The 25,892-nt window shown below is 42.9% G+C and overlaps 1 protein-coding gene across 2 annotated transcripts in view; it reads right to left on the minus strand.

Annotated features, from left to right (window-relative positions):
* Positions 1-212: 212 nt before the first annotated feature.
* Positions 213-25,892, minus strand: part of SMIM22 (small integral membrane protein 22) — a 272,449-nt gene continuing 246,769 nt past the window's right edge. For both annotated transcript variants that reach the window (XM_078662918.1, XM_078662919.1), the window contains exon 4: positions 213-3,708. In XM_078662918.1, coding sequence (XP_078519044.1) covers positions 3,655-3,708 — 54 coding nt within the window. In that variant the 3' untranslated portion in view covers positions 213-3,654. The remainder of the gene's footprint in view (positions 3,709-25,892) is intronic.

Consider the following 25,892-nt stretch of genomic DNA (forward strand, 5'->3'; position numbering starts at 1 on the left):
CAGGAGCACAAACTAGAAAGCCTGGTGTGGGAGTAGCAGTTCTGGAGGCACAGGAGTATTCCAGGAAAAGACATGGAAAAACCTGAAGTACGGGCGGCGCAAGGGGCTTGTAAATAAGCCCCAGAGTTGGATCGGGACAGGCTTGGACACGGGAAAAGTAGTTACGTGCATCTATACAGACACGGCACTTTCGACACAAGAATGAATCAGTCTTTTTTATTTTAATCTGTTTTATTTAATAATGTCTGCATTACAAGCGGAGGCACGGTGCATACATTTACCTCTTGTCAAAGTGTTCTACCTATCTACATTGTGTAAAGTGTTCATGCGAGAGGAAATATTGTCAATAAGGAAAGTGCATTCAGCGTTTGGAGACGCAATAAGCAGGCAATTGAAAAGCAAACTGTTTCATAGGTCAGGGCACAAGAACCACTCACAGGAACCATTCACAATAAATGCTATCTTTAGAAGAGTTTGTTCTTTTGGAAAGATGGTGCCCATAAACCGCGTTGCAATGACCACTTCTCTGTGACCGTTCACGTTCAATGGCGGAAACCATTGACTCGGGGCCACAGAGCTGTTAGGCTCTGAACTTTTCCTTCATCAGATCCTATCAGTGTAGCTGCAGCTGTGTCTTGTGGGCTTCATACTCAACGGAAACAATCAAAGTACAATCTAGACACACAGTTTGGAGACTGTAAACTTTGTCTATCGTCCCTCGGATCTCATGCTAGAAAAACACATTTTTGGTTTGTTCAAGCTTTTACAGACTTGTTGCACAGCGTCGTGCACCTTTTAGTTCAGATTTTTACTTAGGACATGTAGTTACAACCTACTATCTGGAAACACTTGGACTGAGAAGACAAGGGGACGTTTTAGGGACATTTAGGTGTCTTGACATAATACAATCAAGTTCTATGGATGACTTCATTAGAGTAAACATAGGGTTTTATTTACAAGACCCTTGCACCACTTTTGCGTCATTTTTAACATGGGAAAAGTGACGAAAAAGTGGCGCAAGTAGCTTGTAAATCTGTCGCATGGATGTTATCACAAGGCCGACTTAACTCACTTTGTTCTCAAAACCTTTGGGGAAGCACAGTGACTCTTCGTTCCTTGGGTATTGTTCGAGATGTTTCTTTGTAGTGTTCTGTGTCACTGGGGAACGAAAGGTGAGCCACCTGTAAGCTATGCCTATGCACTAGTGTCCATTACCACTCTGTAGCAGCACTCTGACCTCTTCTTTATGCTCCCCCTCCCCCATCCTCTGCACTTTAGCCCATGGTAGTGAAAGGACGCGTTCAATAATGCAGAATGCTGTATCCCCACAAGGGTGGCCGGCAAACAATTTTAATGTTTTTGCACCATTCTAATTTATTTAGTGAGGTGTCACCTAGCCAGGACAGATAAGCTCCTGGCGATTATGCTATGCCAGTAGTATGGAACGTTAAAAGGTTTGAGGAAGAAGGTTTGCTTCAGTGAGTGGGTGGTGGTGGAAGGAGGCCATGTTTACCGGACAGTATTTCCATAAAAAACTGCTTTAAGATTAAACAAATTTGGCTACAAAAGTTCAACCTCTCAGACATTGACTTTTCTGACTTTTCTGACTTTCTCAAACTCAAAGCATGCCTGTCCAAATTAAACCCTCCTGAAAAAGATCCCTCCATCATCAAGACAATAATGACTTTTAACAAATCAGGCTGCCAAGCGACTATGGGGCACATTACCAACGTTAAGCGATATTTTTCGCTAACGATGCTTAGCAACGAATTTTTTAACGCTAAGCATCGTCAGGAATTATTGCAGATAAACCTTGCTATTATCAAGGTTTATCGCAAATGCGATAAAAAACGGCCGCAATGCATGAATATCGCTGAAAAGTCAGCGATATTCATGCATTACCGAGCTAATGCTCTTAGCCATGTTATCCACCTCCCATTGGATAACATGGCTAAGAACTGCTCAGGGCAGGTGTTAGTTTTTGGAGATATTCACGCTTAGCGCGAATATCTCCAAAAGTTGGTAATAGGAGATAGCGATGTTAGCGGCTGTTTCCAGTCGCTAACATCTTGGCACGCCCACTTTGCATGTCATTAGTGATAAATATCACTGACATGCAAAGTGGGGCCCAAGATGGTCGCTATCTCCTACTAGCTGTCGCTAACTGGTGTTAGCGACAGCTAGGTAATAGGGAGATAATTTTATCTCCGCTTTCTTGGCTTTTAAAGCCAAAAAAGCGGAGATAAACCCCCTTGATAATATGCCCCTATGTTCTATCACCTCTTATTACATAAATCCACATCCTCCATGAAAGCTGTATTAGGAAAATGGAATAGACATGGAACTGTCCCCCCCTATTTGGAACTCAGTCGTTTTCTACAAGACCTCCCCTGCGCTCTCCCAAACTAAGTATTGGCATCTGCAAAAATCTTTTCATACTCCGTCAAGGTTTCACAAAATGTCTTTTAAAAATAACCCTCTTTGTTGAAACTGTAATGCTGCTACGGAGGACCTCTGTCATGTTATATTCTACTGCAGTTAGGTTTCCTCCTTTGGGGACAGTGTGTTCGACTTTATCTACACTATCTGTGGGGTCCGCCTTAACAAGGATTTTCTATCACTAATTCAAGGTTTTCTAGATCCTCAAATCCAAACACAGAATGATAGATTCCTAGCGGACATATTACTGACGTCAGCATGTAAGTCGAGACTAGCCAACTGGAAAAACACCGCCTCCTCCTCCTTTAAGGCCTGGCTCAACTGGATCTCTTTCTTAAGAGGTGCAGATAATATCTCTCTTCAGAATTCCCAGTGGAAACGTTAAAATAACAGGGTATGGTCATCTCTGGACACTTACTTCTCTATGACAAAACCTCCCTGAACCCCTCACATTCCCATAAGCTGCTTGCCCACTTTATATCATTGTAACCTTATGTTCTTCAACCTTATGTTCGTCAAGCGCCTACACATGCTTGTCACTGGTAAATGTGTTATGCTCTGGTTGTAATCCCCCTATACTTGACCATTGGAAACTGTTCCTAATATTAGACGGCATGAGGTCCTTCAGTCAACCACTTAATAATTTATTTTGCATATTTGCAGTAATTTGTATATTCTATATTGGTTTTGCCGTGCATTCTGTATGTTTTCTTTTCATGAGTGAATTTATAGAGGATCATCAGACTCTGCTCATGTCTGTGCACTAGATTTCTGGCTACAATTCTGTATGGCAATTGTTTTCCCTTCCTTTGTTTTGCCTTGTTTTGTTTTTTAAAAACCTAATAAAGACATTTGGAACAAAAAAACAAAACAAAAAAAAATTGGCTACAAAAGTTACTGTAGAGGACAAGATGATGTCACTTGTTGGGACAGGCAAGGCCTTTCCCATCTTGCCCAACAGGCGCTTGGTCGGTGCCCTTGGTGAGTTTACAGTCTTTCAAGGGTTCTGAACCCAGAATACACATATGGAACAACTTATGACAAGGCATTGACAGCACATATTCAACATGTATTAGTATGCACATCTTGAGTAATGTATGGAAGAATGTAGGAGAGAGCACGGAGTGTGAAGAATGCAGAGAAAAAAAGAGAGGCTTTTCTGAAGTCGATTCAATGATGCTTCTGTCCTGGGGTTGGGCCACTGCGGTGGAAGCTCTATGGCTCCATGGCGAGGTTGTCCACTCCGATCTTCTGGTGCTTGTGTCCTTTCTGGAGCAGAAATAAAACACAGAAGATAGATAAGACAAACTAAAACAATGTCAACTCAAAACCACAAATTCTCTTAACTTGACATATTCTTCCCTTCTGCTTGTATTTTTTGCTGCTGATATCTCTACTAGCAACTGAGGTTCCAGCAGTCAAACAGCGGAGGAGAGGAGGAGATGAGTGGTACCAATTGCGAAGAGAAAAACAAAGCTGTCCATACTCTGTGTACTCGTGCCAAAGACATATTTTGTGGACTAACACACAACTCTTTATTTTTAACAGAAGATCACTCATTATTTATTAATTATGTGACACAATATAACATGCCTATCAAATTAAATATAGAGGCACTGGGAAGCACAGAGCAAGTTTGTGCCTCGCTAACAGGGAGCTCCTCTGAAGTTCACTTCCTGTGATCAATGGTGAATCCTGCCTGCCTAACAGGCCACTAGCTCTAAACCTTTGCTTCCTGCAAGGCATATCAGGGGCCTTATTATACAAAGTACCTTGGGGCGCCATTGGTGTTAGCACCGCCATATTATAGACACAAGCTCAAAGTTAAAGAAGCTGTCAGGAGGCACGCTGACAGTGTCCCACCTAAAGGGTGCCGTCAGGTCAGTGCGCCCCCTAATGGCAGTCCTCTGGAGAGGGTGAAGTGGGTCCTATGGATCCCCTAGACATACCTATTCAGGTGGGTGCAGTCATTCACTGTACCTGCAAGGGGATTTCCCATCCCTCTGAAAGTGCAGCCGGTTTGCCGCCTGCACAGTGAAACACAGAGCGGCTGCTTCAAAGCCGCTCTATATTTCACTTGAATGTGCAGCCCCCAGGGCAGCATCAGTTTGCGTCTGATCTAGGGGCTGTGCATGCAATCTTTTTTTGTGTTGAAATTATTTATTAGACATTTTGAGACAATAGTACAAATGCAAAAATAAAGCAAAGCAAAAGCAAAGCAAAATAACATCTTTGATAAATAAAAAATATTATCAATGAGGAATAGTAGTACACAAAATATAATAAATATGAGGACGTAGAGATATCGTATATTCCATAATCCTAAATAGATTAGAAATGGGAAAAGTGCAAAATAAGTACATTATAGAAGAAGAATGAAGGAAAGGAAAAGAGAGGAAAAATGAAGAAAAGAAAGAATAAGGAAAAGGAAGAGAAAAAAGAAAAGGAATGAATAAGCAAGGATCCCAGAGCAATACGAGTAGGTATGAAAAGAAGTAAGGGGAAAAGAATGTAAAACTGAGCAATACGAGGAAGAGAACCTAAAAGAATAGAATTAGGAAGGTAGAACAATCAGAGGAGAAGGAGGAGTGGAAACAGGGTCGCTATGCACAGTGGCTGCCAGAAAAGGGCACCACACCTGGAGAAAAATGGAAGCTTGATCCTGCAAATTATAAATTGTACGTTCATTTAGAGCTGTCTGCATCATCGCCACCAACCACTCCTCCTGCGAAGGAGGCAGAGGGGATTTCCAGTGCCGCAGTATACAGATTTTGGCCGTGGCCAAAGCAGTATGAAGAAGACGAGTTTGTGGTCTAGAAAGCTTCGGAAGGCTATGAAAATCATGCAAAATAATATCTAGAGAAGTAAGGGGCAGAGAAAGTGACATGGTATTGGCCAATGTCTAACGTACAAAAAGCCAAAAGGGAGTTGTACGAGGACATTCACAGACAACATGCGTAATATCGCAACCAGAAGCTGAACACCTCCAAGACAAAGTATGTGATAATAACTTAGCATGATGCAATTTAACTGGAGACCAATGCCATTCATGCAAAATTTTAAAAATGCAAAATTTAAGACGGGCTTCTCGAACTCCCTTATGTAACCCTTCCAATAGTTGATCCCATTGAGTATTGGAATATACAACTGATAAACGAGATTGCCATTTCAACTGGAGAGCTTGCGAGAGAGGCTGCGAAAACAGAGGATGTAAAAAAGTTTTATAAAGACCAGAGGTCACACCTTTAAGATTCCCCCATAACTGTAGATAGGACAAAATAGGAGATACAGATATCAAGTCAGGCGGAGGGCCTAAATGTTTTGTGAGAGCTTGTTGGAGTTAAGTGTATTTACAGGATTGTGTGGGTGGTAGATGAAATTCCTCACAGAGTTGAGAAAAGGATTTAAAAGCGTTATTGTGAAACAATTGATCTATAGTCTGAATACCAGCTTCCTGCCATACAGGCCAAGACAAAGTGCGACCCCCAACACGAACAGCAGAATTAAGCCATAAAGGAGCTTTGATATGGATACGCGAATTAGATTTAAGTATACGATGACTTCTCTGCCAGGATTTATACATTGCGGATAAAATAGGGTTTTTAGGATCAGAAGAACTGACCCCTTTGCCATATAAAAGGGACAAACCAAGACCAGAAGCTAATAAGTGACGTTCAAGGGGGACCCATTAAGGTACGTCTTTAGATTTTGGTAGAAAAAAAACAAGTTGCGAAAGATGAAGAGCAAGTGAGTAATGCTCGATAGAAGGGAGACCCAAACCCCCTTGTAACTGATGAGATTTTAATTTTGCAAAGGTAAGACGCGGTTTAGCCGTGCCCCAGACAAAAAGTTTTATTTTGGAGTCAATGGATCTCAGAGTGGTTAAGGGGATGTGTAAGGGAAGCATACCGAAGACATAAAGAAATCGAGGAAGAGTAACCATCTTGACCGCCTGGACCCGCCCCCATAAGGATAAGCCCAAAGCCTTCCATTTTATCAAAGTCTCTTTGCAGTTGCGCGATTAAAGGAGTCAAATTGTCTGTGACTATATTATCCAACCCTCTATTCATTAAGATTCCTAAATACTTAAGCCGGGATGGTTGCCAATGGAAAGGGAAACCCGAAATCACAGCTTTTGTAGTACCAATGGACATGGGTAATGCTTCACTTTTATCCCAATTTATCTTGTAACCAGAAAAGGAAGAGAAATCATTGATAATGCAGAGGAGAGCAGGAAGAGAGCGGGGAAGATCGGTGAGTGTGAGGAGAATATCATCCGCATCTAAATAAATTTTAGAGTGACCAATTGGAAGGGGGACACCTACCACAGCTGTAGATTGTCGTATCGCAGCAGCTAAAGGTTCCATAGCAAGAAGAAAAAGAAGAGGGGAAAGTGGGCAACCTGGACGAGTACCTCGTCTAATTCGAAATGGGGTAGATAGGAAACCGCAACAATTGACCTGAGCCGATGGGTCATCATAAAGTAGCCGCACTTTATCTATAAACTGATCGCTCAACCCACACCTTTGCATGACAGTAAAAAGTTATTCCCACTCAATGCGATCAAACGCTTTTTCAGCATCCAAAGAAAGAAGTAACGTATCATCAGTGAGATGTTTAGCTTACCATAAAGTATGAGATAAAGTGCGTAAATGGTTCCGAGATGACCTACCCGGAACAAAACCTACCTGCGAATTATGAATTAAAGAAGATAAAACTTTACGAAGACATGATGCAAGAATGCTAGCAAATATCTTAACATCAGAATTTAAAAGAGATATGGGCCTATAACTACTGCATAACAGAGGATCCTTACCAGGTTTCGGTAAGACAGCTATAACGGCCTTGTTGGAAAGAGGACCGAGAGAAGACTCCTCCACCGCCTCCCCAAATGCAGCATGTAAAGTGTCAATCATACTCTGACGGGTCCATTTATAAAATTCAGGGGGAAAACCATCATCTCCCGGAGCTTTGTGATATGGCAAGGCAGCTATAGCTGAAGAAATTTCATCCTTCGTAATAACACCATCCAGTAGGGCTCTACCTTCATCAGAGAGTTTTGGGAGATGGACTTCATCTAGAAATTTGGACATCGCAAGTGCATCTATATAAGTGCTTGGAGAGTAAAGAGATCTATAGAATGAAGCAAATTCCTCAACTATTTCCTGTGGTCGAGTAAGTACATCGCCACCACTTGATTTAATTGCTGGGATTGCCATAGCGGCCTCCCTCTGTCTCAATTGCGCAGCTAACAACCGACCAGCCTTTTTCTCCTGTTCGTAATGACGTCCTTTCATCTTTTGCAAAGCGTATTCGGCTTTAGAAGTAAAGAGACTATTAAGAGACATTCGCACTTGCTCCAGTAATTTACGAGCCTGAAGGGTTGGATTTGAGATATATGATTGAGAAAGTCGACGAATGTCGTCCTCCAAATCAGTCCGTTTAGCTGCGTTTTCCTTATTGCGAAAAGCAGCGTCCCACATGAGTTGACCCCTAATTGTTGCCTTGGCCGCTGCCCAAACCATTGTCTTAGAAGAGACTGAGGTATCATTAAGAACAAGGTATTCTTGGAGATGCGATTGCAAAAGGAGTTTACCTGCTGGAGCTCTATACCTGGCTATATTCAAGCGCCATGGTTTACTACCTGGTTTGGAGAGACCCAAATCAAGAGATAAGAGAACAGGGGAATGGTCAGATATGGCTGCTTCCAAGATCTGAGACTGTGTAACCAATTGGACTGCCTATTGCGAAAGAAGAAAATAATCGAGACGCGAGAATGTACCGTGCGTAGAGGAAAAAAACGTATATTCTTTGTCCTGAGGGTGACTCAGCCTCCAATGATCAACTATTTTAAGGAACAGTGGTCCCTAGTTTTAAGAATCAAACAACGAAAAACATACACCGAATATCATGAATGTCCTTTGTCCAGCCGGACAGAATTTATTATTTTCCCAAAAATCTTTTAAAATTAGCTCAACAAATCAGTGTAAATATCAAGTGGGCACAGCCCATGACTAGCAATTTTTAAGACAAAACAGAAGGAAAATTATTTACAAAAGACGTGCAAGGGGGTCTGTACTAGTACTAAATTATACAGACTTGATTCATTTTAACACATTGTAAAGATTTGTTAAAGCTGTATTTGGTACATATGGTGTTTACAGGTCGACGACGTTTCGATGCCTTACTTAAATACAGGGCATCATCAGGGAGCGATTGAGAGAACAGAGAAAGCGGAGAGGACGGGAGAGAGTTCTTGCATGCTAAAGAACTTGGTGATATTTACTCCGGAATAGTAACCACTTTTCGGCTGGAGTGCGGTAAAAAGTGTTTTGTAGAGAAAGAACATACCTTTTCTGCCGTCATTGTATGTGCCGGTGCTGCATGGAACGAGGTCCACACGATTGATGTCTGGCGTTTTTGTCGGCGCTTACACCACTTCGGCACGTCAACGGAGCTGGCTTTTACGGGCGGTTAACACAGCTGTGGCTGGTTTGCAGAGCCTGAGGAACGCCGCGAGGAACGCCGTGAGAGTAATTCGAATTTCCAGCAGAAAGCATTACGCTCAGAGAATGGCTCCCAAAGGTGTATGCGAGGGAGACGGGCTCAGGAGACCCCTGGTGGCAGCAGCGAGGTGGAGGAATCGACTAAATCCGCTAAAGCAACGAGCCTTGCGGAAAAGAAAAATGAAGCGGGTAAGACTAAGGCTGCTACAATACCTGCTATATTTAACACGGCAGAAGAAAAGCGCAATGGGAAAAGTGGTGTAAATAGTACAAGCGCGTAACATGAGACACATTTGAAAGCAACTGCTGTTGTTAATGTGGGAGAAAGGACAGCGCCTGAAAATACAGAAAATCAAGGGAATACTGCAAGTGCTGATATTAATTTTAACTCGACAGTTGAGAAAGTGGTTACTGGCAATTTACACGAGGTATTGGATAATGAAATTGCTATAGACTCCATGACTGCCATGATTCAGGAAGATGGGGTCGAAGGGTGGAAATAGTGAACAACTCCGAGAAAGGTCACAAAGTCAACCACCTGACTTAATGTTAACACTCTTGCCTGAAGGACGCTTTACAGTAGAAGGCGAATCCGGTGATTTCTATTCGGAGTCTGAAGGCTCAATTTCATCTTGCGAGGACTTAACAGTACAGTACTCAAAGCAAATGAGCTTGGTAGATGAGTGATGGTAAAATGGAGGACTCTGTTGATTTGGGAGAAGTAAGCCCCGCTACTATACGTGAGAGAGGTCAATCATTGGATGAAAGGGGGGATAGTGAAGTATTATTAGCAACAAACAGTGGCAGTAACGTACCTATTGGAGAGAATGACATTACTTTACACACTATCTACCAAACTATACTTTCGCATATGGATAAAACGGAGCAAGAAAGTCTGAGGATACAAAATTTTTGCCGTAGGCTCCAGAATTCAATACGGCGGTTGGCGAAGTCTCAGACTGATTTTGGGGAGAGAGTTGTGGAAATTGAAACACGAGTTTCCAATATTGAGGATTAGCTGGTTCAACAGAAAACTACCACAGAACTGTTGAGTGCCAATAAAGAGGATATTCAGTGGAAGTTAGCTGATTTTGAAAATCGTGCTCGTCGCAATAATCTGAGAAATATGCAGATTCCAGAGGGGAAAGAGGGACAAGATCCGCGAAGATTTATTGTGCAACTATTTCAACAGGCCTTCCCGGAGATCACCAAATGGGATTGGGACAGAGAAATAGAGCGGGCACACAGATTCCCATTTAATACCCGGTTACAGGCTGGGGCGGCTGAGACTAGGCCTCGGCCCATTTTGGTAGCCTTCAATAGCTTTTCAGCTAGGGAGGCTGTATATATGAGTACACGCCCCAACAAGAAAAGAAAGGATGAGGGCTTTGAGTTTTTCGCAACACCTGACTTCTCCAAATACACTATGGATAATAGATGGCAGTTACGCCAGTTGGTCACACAGTTCCAGAGCAAGGGCGCGCAAGCCTATAAAATGAACCCTGCTAAACTCAGAGTCATCTATAAAGAAAATTCTCGTTATTTTACGAATGTAAAGGCTGCAAAAGAATATTTACAGGCTCTATAAGGAGCAGAGTTGAATAGGTTGTATGCAGCATGGTATTATAAATCAAAGCCGTCTAGTGGTAATCTGGGTTTAATAGAGGATGCTTTCTCATGTTTTCTCATGTGTATCAGTAAACAGATGATCATATGTAAAATGGTATCCTTGTGGGGGTAGGCTGGAGGTCTGGGAGGCTCCACATCCAAGGACCATTAGTCCTAAAGCCTCGGTAAAAGGAGGGGGGAGGGTAGTAGGGGGAGGGGAGAGGAGCACCTAGGGTACTTGAGTGGTGAAGGGGACGGGAACTTGGTGGGGGTAAAAAACCCAGTGAGGGACAAGTCACAGATCAGGGAGGAAAATCTTTGTGGTAAGATCATGATTATAAGGACATATTTGGTTATTAGAAAGATTCGCACCCCAGTATGCTGGGTCATGATGAATATATATTTGAATGGCTTACAACATTAAAATTTGTTCTTTAAATGTGTCTGGCCTTAATAACGTGAAAAAAAAGATACAAGGTAGCCTCTGAGCTTCGGTATATTCAATCAGACATTGTATGTCTCCAAGAGACACATCTTCCATGGAGCAATTGCTCAGTCGCAGAAGACGTGGGATATTCACTGCTTTGTGCATCACAACAGACCACAATGATTAGGGGAGTTATGATTTTAGCAAAACCACGAGTGTGTACACTAATTCGTAGTTTAACGGACAAATGGGGCAGGTGGGCTATAGCCGAGATAAAAATCAAATCTGCTCATTTTACACTGTGCTCAATATATGGGTCAAATTTAGATGAATATGCGTAATCAAGAGAGAGAGAGAGGACCAGATAGCTAGTCCTTATCCCCGGGGTTATATATGATTTAATCAAAAAGAGACTAGCTCACGATTTACGAAAATTACAAGGAGTAAAAGACTCGAGTATGTTTCGTCATGGGGTGGGAACACCTGGTGAGTGTGTTCATAAAGCCCTCACCCACCAACCTAGTTGGTGGCATGCTTCATCATCGGGCCCACCCAGTGACACCTAGCGTGTCCCGGGTGTGCTTCGACGCCTGATTACAGCGGAGCAGGTATATTGCTGAGTGTGCAGTGAAGGGTGTTATGAAAGTGATGTTAAAACGGCTTGGCGGGGGTCCCAGTACCCGAGGGTAAATTAGACTTTAATACCTGGGCCTCCGTCAGTGGTTAAAAATAAGGCTGTTCTGGGCAGAGCCTGCTCGACCTGTAGTGCCTCCTTCGCATACCGGTGTGCGAAGGAGGCACTACAGGTCCAGAGCAGGCTCTGCCCAGAAAAGCTGGTCAACCCCCTGCCACCTCTCAACCTTGAGGTCCGAACCTGCTAAAACTAGCGTGTTTTGAGAAGGGAATCCCCCTCTCACACATAGATAAACACTTTAGGGCGTGTAGACACATAGTCTGAATTACACACCCACTAGTTTAATTACAATCACCTTTTTATCTAGATCCTGAAGAAAGCCAGCATATACATAAGGCACTGGCTGAAACATGTTGACCCACCGGATGTGGGAGGTCGTAGCTCGCCTCTGACATCCAACAGCCTTATTTTTAACCGCTGACGGAGGCCCAGGTATTAAAGTCTAATTTACCCTCGGGTACTGGGACCCCCGCCAAGCCGTTTTAACATCACTTTCATAACACCCTTCACTGCACACTCAGCAATATACCTGCTCAAATTTAGATGAACCAGAAACTTTAATAGATTTAAATATGGAATTAGAAAATTGGATAACACCGGTGATAATATGTGGAGATATGAATATTAATTTAAAAAATACAGAACTCACTAGTGGACCTGAGAAATATGCTGGCCGTAAACCAAAGGTGTTTCGGGCTTTATACAATTTGGTAAATGATCACGGTCTGGTAGATGTATGGAGTAATCTGAAATTTACATTCCCTGGCTATACATATTATTCGTACCCATATATAAAAAAATGGCTCGTTTAGATTATTTTTTTTCTCCTCCATCATTGTTGGCTGAAGCATTTGTGGAAATATTTCCTAAAGTAACGTCAGATCATGCGCCCCTTGTTTTAACTATACCGGACTACACGAGAGATTCAGAAGTAAGAATGTTCACTTTTGACAGGAAACTATGTCTTGATGAAGAGTTTAAATTGAATATGTCAAAGTGGATAACTGAATTTTTTAATATTAATGTGGGCACGGCTAACATTGATATAGTTTGGGAAACATTCAAAGCGTGCTTTAGGGGGGAAGTGGTGAGTTATGGTAATTATAGACAGAAGAAAATAAAGGGAGAAATGCAAGACCTATACACGGCATTAAAAACTGTCGAGGAGAATTTATTAAGGGAAATTCAAAAAACGGATAATCAACGTAACATAGCAGATGCGGAGGAGAAAGTAGCTAGATGTCGATGCAAGATAACGGGGATATGGAGCCAAGATAACGCAAGAAAGTACCTGGTACATAAATGATATATCCATGAGTATGGTGAGGCGATTGGGAGGTCACTTGCCTTAAAATTAAAGATGCAATCAACCTCTAGATCTATAACTAGAATGCAAGATCAACAGGGTAAATTACAACAGGACCCAGAAAAGATTCTTGATATATTTCATCAATATTATACAGAATTGTATACGGGTCAAAAAATAGATAGTAATGACAGATTTGATCTAGGGGAGTTTGTACAGCTCTCTGATATGGAAAAGGAATGGCTGGATAGTCCAATCACTTTAGAAGAATTAGAGCTTGCTGTGAAAAGTTTGGCGAATGGTAAGGCAGCCGGACCTGATTACATTCCAGGGGAGGTGTATAAACTATTTTTTGATCATTTAAAACATATCATGCTTGATACTGTGAGAGCTGCACAACGAGGTAAAGCACCAAAGTCCTGGGATGAGGCGATGATTGTTGTGTTTAATAAAAAGGGCAAACCCCCTGAAATCCCGGGATCTTATAGACCAATTTCTTTGCTCAATTGCGATAGTAAAGTATATTCAAAGATATTGGCTAATCACATTTCAAAAGTTATAACTCCCATAGTCTCTTTAGTCCAACACGGATTCATTCCTAACCGAGGTGCTGTGACGCACATAAATAAAGTTATTACTCTACTGGATATTGCTCAGGCCGAAAAACGTGCTCTTGCTTTAATATTACTCGACACTGAGAAAGCTTTTGACCGTGTAGAATGGCAATACTTATGGGAGGTCATGAGGCAGTCAGGGTTTGGTGATTCTTTCTTGACAGCAATACAGGTACTATACACTGCCCCAAATGCAAGAATTGCTGCTATGGGACGGAAATCTAATATTATTAAAATCACCAGAGGGACAAGACAGGGGTGTCCCTGCTCGCCACTTTTGTTTGCCTTATTTATTAATCCTTTTTTAAAGCGATTATCAAACAATCCCTCAATTAAGCCATTTGTCGCGCAAAACATAGAGCACACGGTATTCGCGTATGCGGATGACGTGGCGGTTGTGACGACTAAACCAGCGGAGGCATTATTAGAGATTGAGCAACTGGCCTCAGCATTTGGAGCTAAATCCGGCTACAAACTAAACTCAGGGAAGACCCAAGTTCTATGCACTGAGAATCTGCGATTTTGCGATGCACGAGTGGTTTCTGAAGCTACATATCTTGGTATCATAATCAAAACATCCATGAAAGACATTGTAGAGGCCAATTGGAGTAATACGTTTCGACATATTCAGCAGTCACTAGACAGGTGGGGGCGTTTGCAACTGTCAATTATAGGAAGAGGAAATGTAATCAAGATGAGTATTTTGTCAAAAGCCCTTTATATGTTTAGAGCTATACCTCTTGAGATTCCATCCCAATATATACAACAGCTACAATCAGCATGCACCAAATGTATATGGTCTCCAGGGAAACCTCGGAGGGCAATGAGATGGATGACTCTCCCGGTTGAGAGAGGGGGTCGGGCAATTCCTGACTTTTTGTTATATTACTATGTATGTGTTTTGCAAAGATTGCGTGTGTTGCTAACGGGGGAACCAGTAGAGGATATGGCTGAAGCACCTTCTATATTTTACCTAATGCTGGGAATACACGCTAGACGCAGCCTGATTAAAGAGTTGCAGGGTAATTATTACAAGAGAACTCGGTATAAGGTACTAGAAGCAGCCTTTAAGGTATGGAGAAGGATAACTAAAATGATTAATATCGGGAAAGTATCGTATTATACGCCTTTTAATGCAGATAAAATATTACCTTCCATTTTTCATGACCGGGTGATGTCGGATTGGATACATCGAGGGATAACACAAATAGGGGATATGTTTGATTTAGATGCAATAGTAGTCACTTTTGAAAAGCTGACTTAAAGTATCATTTGACTAAATCGGCTTTTTTTAAATATTTTCAGTTAAGAGACTTCATTAACAGAAGACATGTCAGTGGTGAAACTAATTCGCTGGTAGAGGCGATTCGCCGAGGCGAGAAAATAGGGTTTTTGTATAATTTATTAATGGAATACAGAACTGATGACTTGCAGAAATTTAATGTGTATTGGCAGAATCAGCTGGGGGAATCTTCTTTATTAATAGAAGACGCGATTGATTTGTATAAGGAAGCCTTTCTTTCGGCTAATTTGAAAGCCCAATTTTTTAAAACTACCTTTCAATTATATTATACACCAGAGCGTATGAGGAAGTGGGGATCACAATATGATGGGAAATGTTTTCGATGTAGAGCTAACAATGCAGATAGCACTCACATATTTTATGAATGCTGTAAATTGCGTGATTTTTTTTATTCACATTGAAAACTTTCTTTCTATGATTACAAAACTCACTGTAAAAATTTCTCCAGCTATGATGCTTCTAGGTATAAGTGAAAATGTGAAACAGGGTACTGATTTATTTAGATTTAGATGTTTGATATTTGTTGCAATGACGATTGCTCGCCTATGCATTGCCTCTGAATGGCTACAAGAAGAACCTCCCGTATTTGAGCATTGGAGGGCGAAGTTATATCATACTTACGAATTGGAATGAAGTCTGTATTCTTTGAAGGGGGTCAAAAAACGGCGATTGGGAATATTAATTTGGGGTGCAATTCAAGAATATTTGGAGAACTGAAATGCTATCTGCTAAAAATGTTTGTATCAGATATATATATATATATATATTGTTGTTTATTATGAATTTGTTGACTTATGTTCTGAGGACTTGTCCCTACGGGGGAATAATAATTTAAAAAAAAGAAAAAAAGAAAATGGCGCAGTGATATTGTAAACAAATTACATGCAGCATGCGCTATGTTGCTGTGATATATTTAGCGGTCAGTGACCAAAGAGGGCTAAGAAATGATTAACGAGGTACCTGTTGATCGAGTGATACGATCCTAACAGGGTTGGAGCCAAGGGGTCGATACTGGGTAGTTAGAAAAACTTAAGCCGTCAGCATAATAGTCGGCTTCACTCGTTGTCAGCATAGGTTTAAAAACAGTTGAGAAGAATGATAGTCAACTGCAAATGGGAAGAAAAACGGGTATTTAAAAAGTTGCCGGGACGTACCTCAATAGTGTCTCAGTAGTGCCAATGGTTACTTACTGAGCAATATTCCCACATATGAATGACAAAAGCTGAGTATTTTTCAACTATAAGGACCTCCACTTATATTTTAGCGTGCCGGTCTGCTTTTCGAGATCAGCAAGCATATAAGGATTGTTGCGAGAATATCTGTGCCAGAACAAAGGGGAAAATATTTGTGCCAGAACAATATTTTACTAACTGCAATTCAACGAATGTAGTTTATGCAGTTTTTTGTCCTTGCATGCTAATAAAAACAAGAAGAGAGCCCCCACATGTAATAGGTAATACACATGCAGCATATAATGAGCAAGGCCTAAAATGCGTAAATATTCCTAAAAAGGTCAATTAAGAAATGCAAAATTTTGAAAACTCACAAGATAACAAGAAGACATAGAGCACAAAATAAAACAGAATGCCACAGTGCTCATATTTTATAATACTAGAAATCCGCAGGCAACCAAGTAAACAGTTTAAGCATCACAGATAACAGGAATTATCCTAATCCAGAAAATAGCAAAAATACAATAAAGCAGAAAAATCAGTCAGCATCTGAAGACTGCTTAAGAGGTGACCTAGATTTGTCCCTTTGTGGCATGTTAGTAAGGGAGGAAACTGAATGTAGTGCTGAGGCCTTATCATCCTGAGAGCGAGGAAGACAGGTAATATCTCTGCCACGTTGCCGAGGGTCATTAGAGAATTTCAAAGGAGACCCTGGAAGACTTGCAGATGACGCCTTGGATTGAGAAGGCTGAGCACAGGAGGAAGATTGGGTGTCCATATCATCAGACGTGATGGTATCCAAAAATTGCTGAGGAAGAGCAGGATCGTAGAAGTCTTTGGAATCTCCATTCCTGGTTATACTAAACCGTGCGGGTTCGAATAATCCATACTTAATGTCCATTCGGCGCAGTTGAGACTGGAGAGAGAGGAATGCCTTCCGTCTTTCATTAGTCTCTTTGGAGAAGGCCGCCGCCGTATGGATAGTATGACCTTGAAATAAGAAGGAGCCACGTGAACGAGCCATTGACAAGAGTGTGCTCATGTCGAAGAAAGCAAGCAATAATTGGTCTAGGGCGGGCAGAAGCACCAGAACGTGGAGGGCCCAGTCTATGAGCACGTTGTATTTCGAGAGGGGGAGTAAAAGAAATACCAGTCAGCATAGGAAGAGTCTCATATAGAAAAAGCTTCATGTCTTGCTTTTCGATGTTTTCCGTAAATCCAAAAAATCGAATATTGTCTCTACGACTACGATCCTCCGAATCAATAATTTTACTATGTAAAAATAAGAGATCTTGATCTGAGCCGTGGACAGTATCCAGTCGAGTTTCCATATCCGATATCTTAGAGTCAATAGCATCAATCCGTGTATGGAAGGTAGTAAGTTCAGCACGAATAGACTTAGTCTCTGTAGCCAAAGATGTCATTGTGATGTCCAGCCCCTCCAATCTGCGTTAACACCAGAAAGTTCTAGCAGGATACGTTGCATAGTATCTGACAAAGACTTGTCACTCTGAGATGATGCAGCTTGCGATGAGGGGGGTGATGCGGAGCCATTTCCTTTCACCGGTGGGTGAGAATTTTGTTTCACCACTTCATTAAAAAGTGGCGGTTTGGGACCACGACCCCCATTTCTGTTATTGGACATTTTAGCGCACCGTTGTAAAGATGCTCTACAAAAACGAATTGATAAGGTATTGGAATGTGAAGCAATGATGAAACCAGGGGTACATCAAATAATCAAATGCCAAAAAGGATATGCAATAAAGTAGTGACCAACATATGCAACATAGGGAAAATGCATCAAATTGAGGAGTCACTATGACATTACCACAAAATAGCAAGCAGGACGATATGAAACAGGTTCAACGCAATAGTAACATGCCTTGTGCGCCAAAAATCCCCTGATGAGGAAAAGCAGGTGAATAAGATGAGGCAAAACAGCAACAGGCCATTCATTCAGTGCTACGCAAAAGAAAAATAAATCACATGAGCTCATAACATATAGCGGTGATTGTGAATGGAAAGCCAGCCCTTTTCCTTTTCCCTCCTGCCTCCTCCGTCATAAACGTAACTGGCAAAGTGACATATTAGGAGAACAGGCTGAAGTATTAAAAAGAGGAGGCAAATCTGATAGAGTCAAGTAACTCTGACACAAATGTCATATATGTCATATAAAGCGGCTAAAGAAAAGTGCCAAAGCCAGTTGGTTAAAGTCAAGGAGAAAAATGAATCAGTACTCCTGCAAGTGAATCTGCCAGTACAGTTAGCGTTGTTTTTTCAAGTGACAGTCATTTCCTGCTTCTGCATGTAATAGCAAATATTATGAAATAATAAGTCAAGTAACTTTAGCCCTGCCAGTATTGATATTTCATCTGGGCATGTGTACACAGTTGACTAAAAAGAAGCGCGCTTCATTGGAGTGACGAGTGTGCGCAGTCCTACAGTTTTCCTCTTCTGTCCTTTATGGTGCCTTTTCCAATTAAAATGTATTGTTAACAACTGCGAGGAAAATCATTTCTATATAAGCCTGAGGGGGACGCTGCTTACAGTTAATATAGGCAATGGTATTCAGAAAGGCAGTCTGTAGCCGCGGTGAAGCACGCTTCCACCATCTAAGCGCGGCCTAGAAGTTGAGGAGGCGCGGCCCTGTGGTAGCGAGGACGCCGCCTTCGCTGAGGGGAGGCGCAGCTTCAGAAGCGCGCAAATGCCGTAGCGCGCACCGTAGTAGTCGGCCGCCTCACCGTCACTCCGCTATGTCGAGAGCAGAAGCCGCCAGCGGAAAAAGGAGATCACCGTAGCAACCCCCATGGTCTCCTGAGTCCTGCAGGTTCCAAAGAGACGACCCACTCGAGCAGGTAAGGCAAGGAAGCTCGTCAGGTGTTCGTCCCTCGGCGGAGCTCTCCTAGCAGGCGGCCATTTTCCTGCGTGGCCAGACTACGCCCCCCTGTGCATACAATCTAATATGGTAAACTCTCTTTGTTTGCGCAGGACGCATCTTTTGAAAGGTGAGCCAAGAGCAAACTAGGAAAATGCACCACATGGTGTAATATGGCCCCAGATGTGCCCACCGGAATGTGTCGGAGTGTACGCGACAAAAGTGACGCTTATGTCTGACATCACTTCGGCCAGTATCTTGGTCGTTAAAAGGCACTTCTCTGGAGTGGCAAATGTTGGTTATGGATGACAGTTAGTCATAAGGCACATACCTTGCTTGTTTTGCTCACAGTTAACAGCACTAAATGTAGTAAGTAATAACATATATTCATACAAGCAAATAATTTTAATTCAGAGAAAGAACTCACTTTTTTTTAATCTACAACAAACATGCTTTAGCTGCCTCTTTCTTTAAACTCCCTTCACGCCAATGGAAGAAATTGCCAAATTAAAATTGTCCTGATTCATGAGCATAAAGCTTCCTTTAAGATGTTTTAAAACTGTGGCATGTGTAATGTGCCTCATGTTGACCACTGTGAGGTAGTGAAACGGCACAAGGACCCTTGTGGTTATTGAACAGACACAGGACAGAATGACTACTTCCTAGCCCTGTATGAGGAAGTGAGCAGGGAGTAGGCGAGGGTAGAATGCTCAAGGATAGAGCAGCTTAGGCTAGCTGTCATAGGAGACAAATTTCAAGAGAAGTATATAACCAGTTTGCTTTGAGGGATTATTCAAATAAACAATAAACCAGCAGTTTACCTGAAGGTCTCAGAACGTGTATTATTTGCATGGCAACAATGAGACTTATATCTATCGATAAAAGATGCAAAGGACCCGGAAACTAGCAGCATGCAAAATCCAGAGGCATGCACTTGTGCTGACAGTATGTAGCAGCAATTGATGTGGAGTTGCTGTCCACTGCGTTTCCCATGCCCAACTACTCACACTTCACTCAATCCTTGCAGCTATGTGAGTGAGGTTTCAAATAAATGCAAGACCAACCTTTCGATTATACCTTCAGTAATAGTATTGAGAGCTTCCTGTTTTGCTATAAGTGTCTGCGAATACACTCCGGAAGAAGAACTATGGATAACAATCAGTACCAATCCACAATGGCTGACAGAAGCTGATGTCTGAGATTCAGGGCAAAATTAAAAACTCACCTATTCCCTAAGTGTTAAGAGGTCGGATGAGCCCCTTGCCCCTACTCCTCTGGATTGATTTGTTTAGCAGTTAGCGCGGGGACACACAGTTTTGTGCAGCCAGGCGCTCTACAAACGTTTTATTATTATTTTTTGAGGTACAGGGAGTACCTCCTTGACCAGAGTGCATATCTTCTAGTCATATAAGACTACCTTACAGCACTACATTCATCTACGGGGTGCAGAGTGTTAATGAGAGGAAGTAAGGGCCAAACCCCAAAAATACAATGAATGGCCTGAAAAAAGGCTGCCCGTTGGCCCCATTACTTTTCTCTCTATATCTCAATCTTCTGCAAATGTAAGTAATTTACTTCCATGTGTCGAATCTTACAATTGATATATCTTACTGTATGCCGATGATGTGTTCTCCAGTGTAATTTAGAAGGTTTGAATGAGTACCTTGGGAGAGATTTCTTAAAAATGAACATCACAAAGACTAAAATATAGACTTTCAAAATAATAATACACTGCCAGGCATTTAGCTGGCATATAGGTGGTACACCTTTGGAAATGGGAAAATCCTATCTTTGTATTCCTATGCAAGTGCGAGTCTTATTGGGGCCTTTAAATTTTGCATGCAGGGTGGTTCTGGCAGGGAGACCTTTCTGCAGGAGACTAGACTTAGCATAGACAGGGGAGATATGCTGCACCACAGGGTGAGATTGCCTGCGGGCATAATGGAAGACTTGAGGGTATAGAGAGCATTTTTGGAGCAGTTTAATGGCATACCTTTGGAGAAGGTGCAGGACAAGACAGAACAAAACATGCAGGCATTTTCTGTTGCAGCCAGGGGACATGTTTTCGGCTTCAGTTGGGTGGGCATTTGTGCGCAGATCAGAGATCACGGGCATGGAAGAATGGTGGGAGGAGTATTGCTTTTCTGGAGTTTTTCCCACTGGTAATAGCCATTCAAGGTGGGGGGGGGCACTCTGCAGATAAGACAGATCTTTTTAACGTGGCAAATATGTCAGTGGTGCTCTTGGTGAATAGGAAGTCAGCAAAAGATGTGTGGGTGTTGAAGGTGTTTTTTATTAGGCTGTGTAAGGTGCAACATTATCTTTAGAGTGAGCCACGTGCCAGGCATAGACAATAAAATCACGGACGCTCTGTCTCAGTTGCAGAGGCAGAGGTTTTGTGGGCTAATTACGGGGGTAGACGGAGACAAAACACCTATACCACAGGAGCTATGGCAGATAGGGGTCAAAGAATGCTGCAACTGGCGTTAGACTCTCTGGCACAGTCCATGAAAATAACATATGTAAAAGCTTGGAAAGAGTTTTCGATGTCCATAGCACGAATGAGAGAAATAAACAAACAGTGGCGGAGAGGCAAAGATTTGGTACAGTTTATCATGGATCTGGTGGATAAGGGTCGCTCCAGGGTTACCATTGTGGGTAAGTTGTGAGGCATTACGCTTGTGGGAAATTGTTGTGGGGATATGCTCAGCATGTTAGCTGGGTAAGAGGGTTCTGGAAGGGTGGGGTAGAGAGCTGGGTAATGGTGGGAGAAAAGGATGACTGCTTATTAGAGAGATGCCCGCTGTATGTCATGATGCTTGGGAAGTGGGGCTTTTCGCATTGCTGATGAGCTGGATGTTTTTCGGTGCTTTTCGGGTGAAAGAATTGTTGGAGGGAAAGAGTGGTGGGGTATAGGTTGGGACTACGTAGGTATGGAAAGTGACAGGATTGTGGTAAGGTTTGGTAAGCCCAAAACAGACAAAGGGGCAAAAGGTAAGGTAATCACAATTGGAAAATTTCCAGTACAGCCAGTACAGAGCTTTTGTCTAGTGTAGTTGAGGGCGAAGTTCAAGAAAGAGATAGGAAGGTGAGAAAGCAAGGTATTTCGTCATCAGGATGGATCGGCTGTTACTCAGTTTCAACTGTTAGCAGTGCTAAGGAAGGCAGTGTAGCGGCTGGGGTTGCCACTAGCAGAATTTGGAACACATTCCTTTAAAACACGGGGAGTCCCGGAGGCAGGTAGGATTGGTCTGAGGACAGGATAAATGAGCTGGACAGGTGGTCATCCAGTTGCTGCAAGCGTTATGTGAGGGAGCTGGGGAGTGAAGGGGACAGGGTGGTGGGTGTAACATAATTTATGCTGTTTTCTGTAGGCCCTGTACTGGGCCTGGAGAGAGAAGAACTGAGTGTGTGAATCGTGGGCCCTTCATTGTTAAATGGGTAGAAAGACAAGCATAGAGTAGACAACATGGATTTTGCAGTTGAAACAACTATCGTCCGGTGGTATGGGAAAGAGGCATGTTGCGGAGAGAGCTATTGCCGACATTAAACAGATTGCTGGATGGAAGAGGCTGTCCTGATGTTCTAGTAGTGCAACTTGGGAAGAATGACCTAGGGCCGATAAAAGTGTTGGCGTTGACAAAGGCAAGGAAATACAATTCGAGGGCGGTTAAGGCAAACTGGGCAGGGAACTTAGTATTATTGTCAGCATTAATACCCAGGAGGTAATGCCAGGGAGAGGTGAGGCCGTCGGCTGTTGAGAAGGCCAGGAGGAAAATAAACAGGGAACTGCATAAGTTTTGCAGGGAAGAAAGAATTGGTAGAATAGTGCACCCAGATTTATGAACGAAGGCAGTGAATTTTTTTACGTCAGGATGAGGTACATTTGTCTGAGATAGACATGGATTTATACTTGATGCAGATGAGGTTGACACTGGCAGAGGCCTTTGGGGTGAAGCTGTGGAGGTCAAGTTAAAGAGAGGAGGTAAGTATAAGACGCAGCTGCAAGTGAAGTGGAATTTAACCCCTTGCACGCTGATGACGGAACTGCTCCGTCATCAGCTGCGGGTGCGCTGTGCTGATGACGGAGCGGTTCCGTCATGGCCCGCCCCGCTCAATAGAACGCTCATGCGCGGTGCGAATTCCGCGCCTGCGCTGAGCGTTCTATTGAGCGGGGCGGGCCATGACGGAACCGCTCCGTCATCAGCATAGCTCAACCGACGCTGGTGACGGAGCGGTTCCGTCACCAGCGTGCGGCCGCCGCGCGGCCGCCCCGCCCCCTTAGCACTGCGGCGGAATAGCCGCCGCAGTGAAGGGGTTAAGGGGGTGTATAAAACTCCGGATGGAGGAAAGATGGAGGAGTTTGGGATGGAGCTTTGCCCAAGGGTTATCATGGCAGATACTAGGGAGGTAGGAAGGTAGGGGTAGGTGGAGGGGAATGCAGGGGTGGGGTTTAGGGGAAATGGTAGATGAAGCTTGTTGTATTAGTGAGAACAGTAGTTTTGTAAGGCAAACTGCCTAGGATTGTTCCCTGTTTGTGATAAGCGCCTGTTTCAATAAAGCAGTCTTTTTCACCCTAAAGCGTGTTAGTGGTCTGTGCTGTGCCCTCTTGCCCAATAGGGACATGGGGGGCAGCCGACCAGGGGAGATGTCCTCCCGAGGGATGTTGGGCAGGAGGTTCAGTGCAGAGAACTGTAGGTGGCTTTGGCATTCTTAGTAGGCAGGGGCAAGGCAAGAGATACAGGAAGGCACATTTGGACTACTAGCTACCATTTTGTGAAATGTGGAACACAGTGGCAAGTAGTGTGGGTTAGATGAGTGGAAAAGCGTCAACCCACCCTCTCATTCCGAGAATTTGAGTTTTAGAGGAGCGTGATATCTGGGACTACATACATCGCCAAACAATCTTTATTCGACTTTGCTAGTCATAAAACCATCAGGGATAAAAAGTTTGTCAGGTTAAAACATTTAGGTTAAGACGTTTGTGCAAAATGGCTGTCAGAGTTATCATTTTATGAAATATAACATGCCATTGCTAGATAAAAACCATCAGATACCAGGAATCTCTAAAACCCTAAGGGACGTAATGAGCCTCCTAATATGCCCACAACGCCTACACAGTTTAAAACATTTCATCATGCTCAATTGCTCACCCTAATTTGGTTGCAATGTATGTGCCACATCCACCTAAAGAATTTACCCACCGGGATTGTGTACCTAGGTGATGGGGCAGAGCAAAGAATTCACAGATCAGTGCTATGTGATCTTGAGCCCAGGTTCTTGCCGAGCTGAGCCAGGCATAATTCCCATGGGCCAGCATAAGCTGGGCAAGCAAAGAACACATGCACATATGATTCTATAAGTGTGACGCATGCATGCTATTTATTGTCATCAGTGGGAGACAATTTGGATGAGAAACACTGCAAGGGCATGGATCCAGATCTAAATTGGAAATAGAGTTTCAGATCCAAGGGCTTTTTAATAAGGTCCCAATAAGGCTCAAGATTTGGAGATGGCTTTATCTGAAGAAAGAGCCTTGAAAGTGAGGTTGGATCATGACGCTAAAATCTTCAAATGCAACCATTTCCCAACAAATTTCTTTAAAGCCATTTTTTCACGGGAATGTTGAGGTGGAAGGGTGGTCCCACAGGTGCGATAGGCAATTTTATCAATCAAACTTCTCAGATTCTGTTACCAGTTGATTTTATTAAAACAATCTGAGTTAATAATATCCCTTAGGCCTCTGTGTACGCTGCCAACTCCTGCGTGCACCATAATCTGCGCCAGAATAGAATTGGGTGTAGTCTGGGTAGATCTGACAGAGCTTTCCGGCCTAGGTCATTCCAAAGGGGAAGAGTAGGTGTGCTCTGTGGCAAACTAGTGATTGTGTGTATAAACACGTTCTCGGCTATCGTTAGCTGGGTCACATTCTCTAGGCCCCACAGCTCTGACCCATAAAGGACAAAACTCACCACTTTACTGTTGTAGATTTGGAGTAACGGACTAAGGGGCTTCGTCACAGTAGATTTAAACTCCTTTCTAAGGGTACAAGCAAGCTGCCGATGCTTTAGCGTCATAACTTCAATTTGAGACTTCCACTTCATGTCCTTTTGCAGTTTGATGCCCAGATAAACAAAGGCATCAACCTGCTCCAGGGGAAGCCCATCCATCATCATTTTCTCTGAACAATCTATGTTGGTTGAATGGCATAAATTTTGTCTTAGCGGCCTTAATTTTAAGATGCCTCGGTAGGCAAAACTCTTCATAGCAGTAGAGGGCATGCTGCAATCCACTTGGTGTTTTAGAGATTATCAGCATGTCATCTGCAAACATTAGGATGGGGCTTTTCCTTCCAGCTAGGGTCGGAGCATTGGTGGGGGTAGCTTCGAGGAAGTTTGCGACTCCATTTATAAAAAGAGAAAACAGTGTGGGAGCCAACACGCATTCTTGGTGAACACTCTTGCACACAGGGAAGGGATCTGTTCTATTTCTTGCCACACCCCAGCGTTTTTGTGCGTAATAATCCTCATGGAGGACCAGAAAGAAAGACTGAATTAGAGATAAAGTTCAAGACTAGGTGTGGGAAGAAAAGAGAAATATTGTTTTTAATGGTGTGGCCGGGGGGGTGGCGGACTGGAGGTCGGGAAGTGTTGACCAATGATGACATGTCTGTTTTCTTGCAATATGAAAAAATGCAAATAAAAATGTTTAAAAAAAATAAATAATCCTCATGGAGGCGGACGATCAGGGAGAGTAAGTCGAGTGGCATCCCAATCTCCTTCAGGACCTCCCACAGTTTATTCTGTTATACCAGGTCAAAGGTGATTTTAAGATTGACAAAGGCAGCATACATGCTACCCTTGCCGAGGGTGACTGTCCGCCAATAAATAAGAACAAATTGAAAGACCTGGTCAATGGTACTAATGCAGGTCCTAAAGCCAGCCTGGA

The sequence above is a fragment of the Lissotriton helveticus genome, chromosome 10, assembly GCF_964261635.1.
Source record: "Lissotriton helveticus chromosome 10, aLisHel1.1, whole genome shotgun sequence".
In the NCBI taxonomy this organism is placed as follows: domain Eukaryota; kingdom Metazoa; phylum Chordata; class Amphibia; order Caudata; family Salamandridae; genus Lissotriton; species Lissotriton helveticus.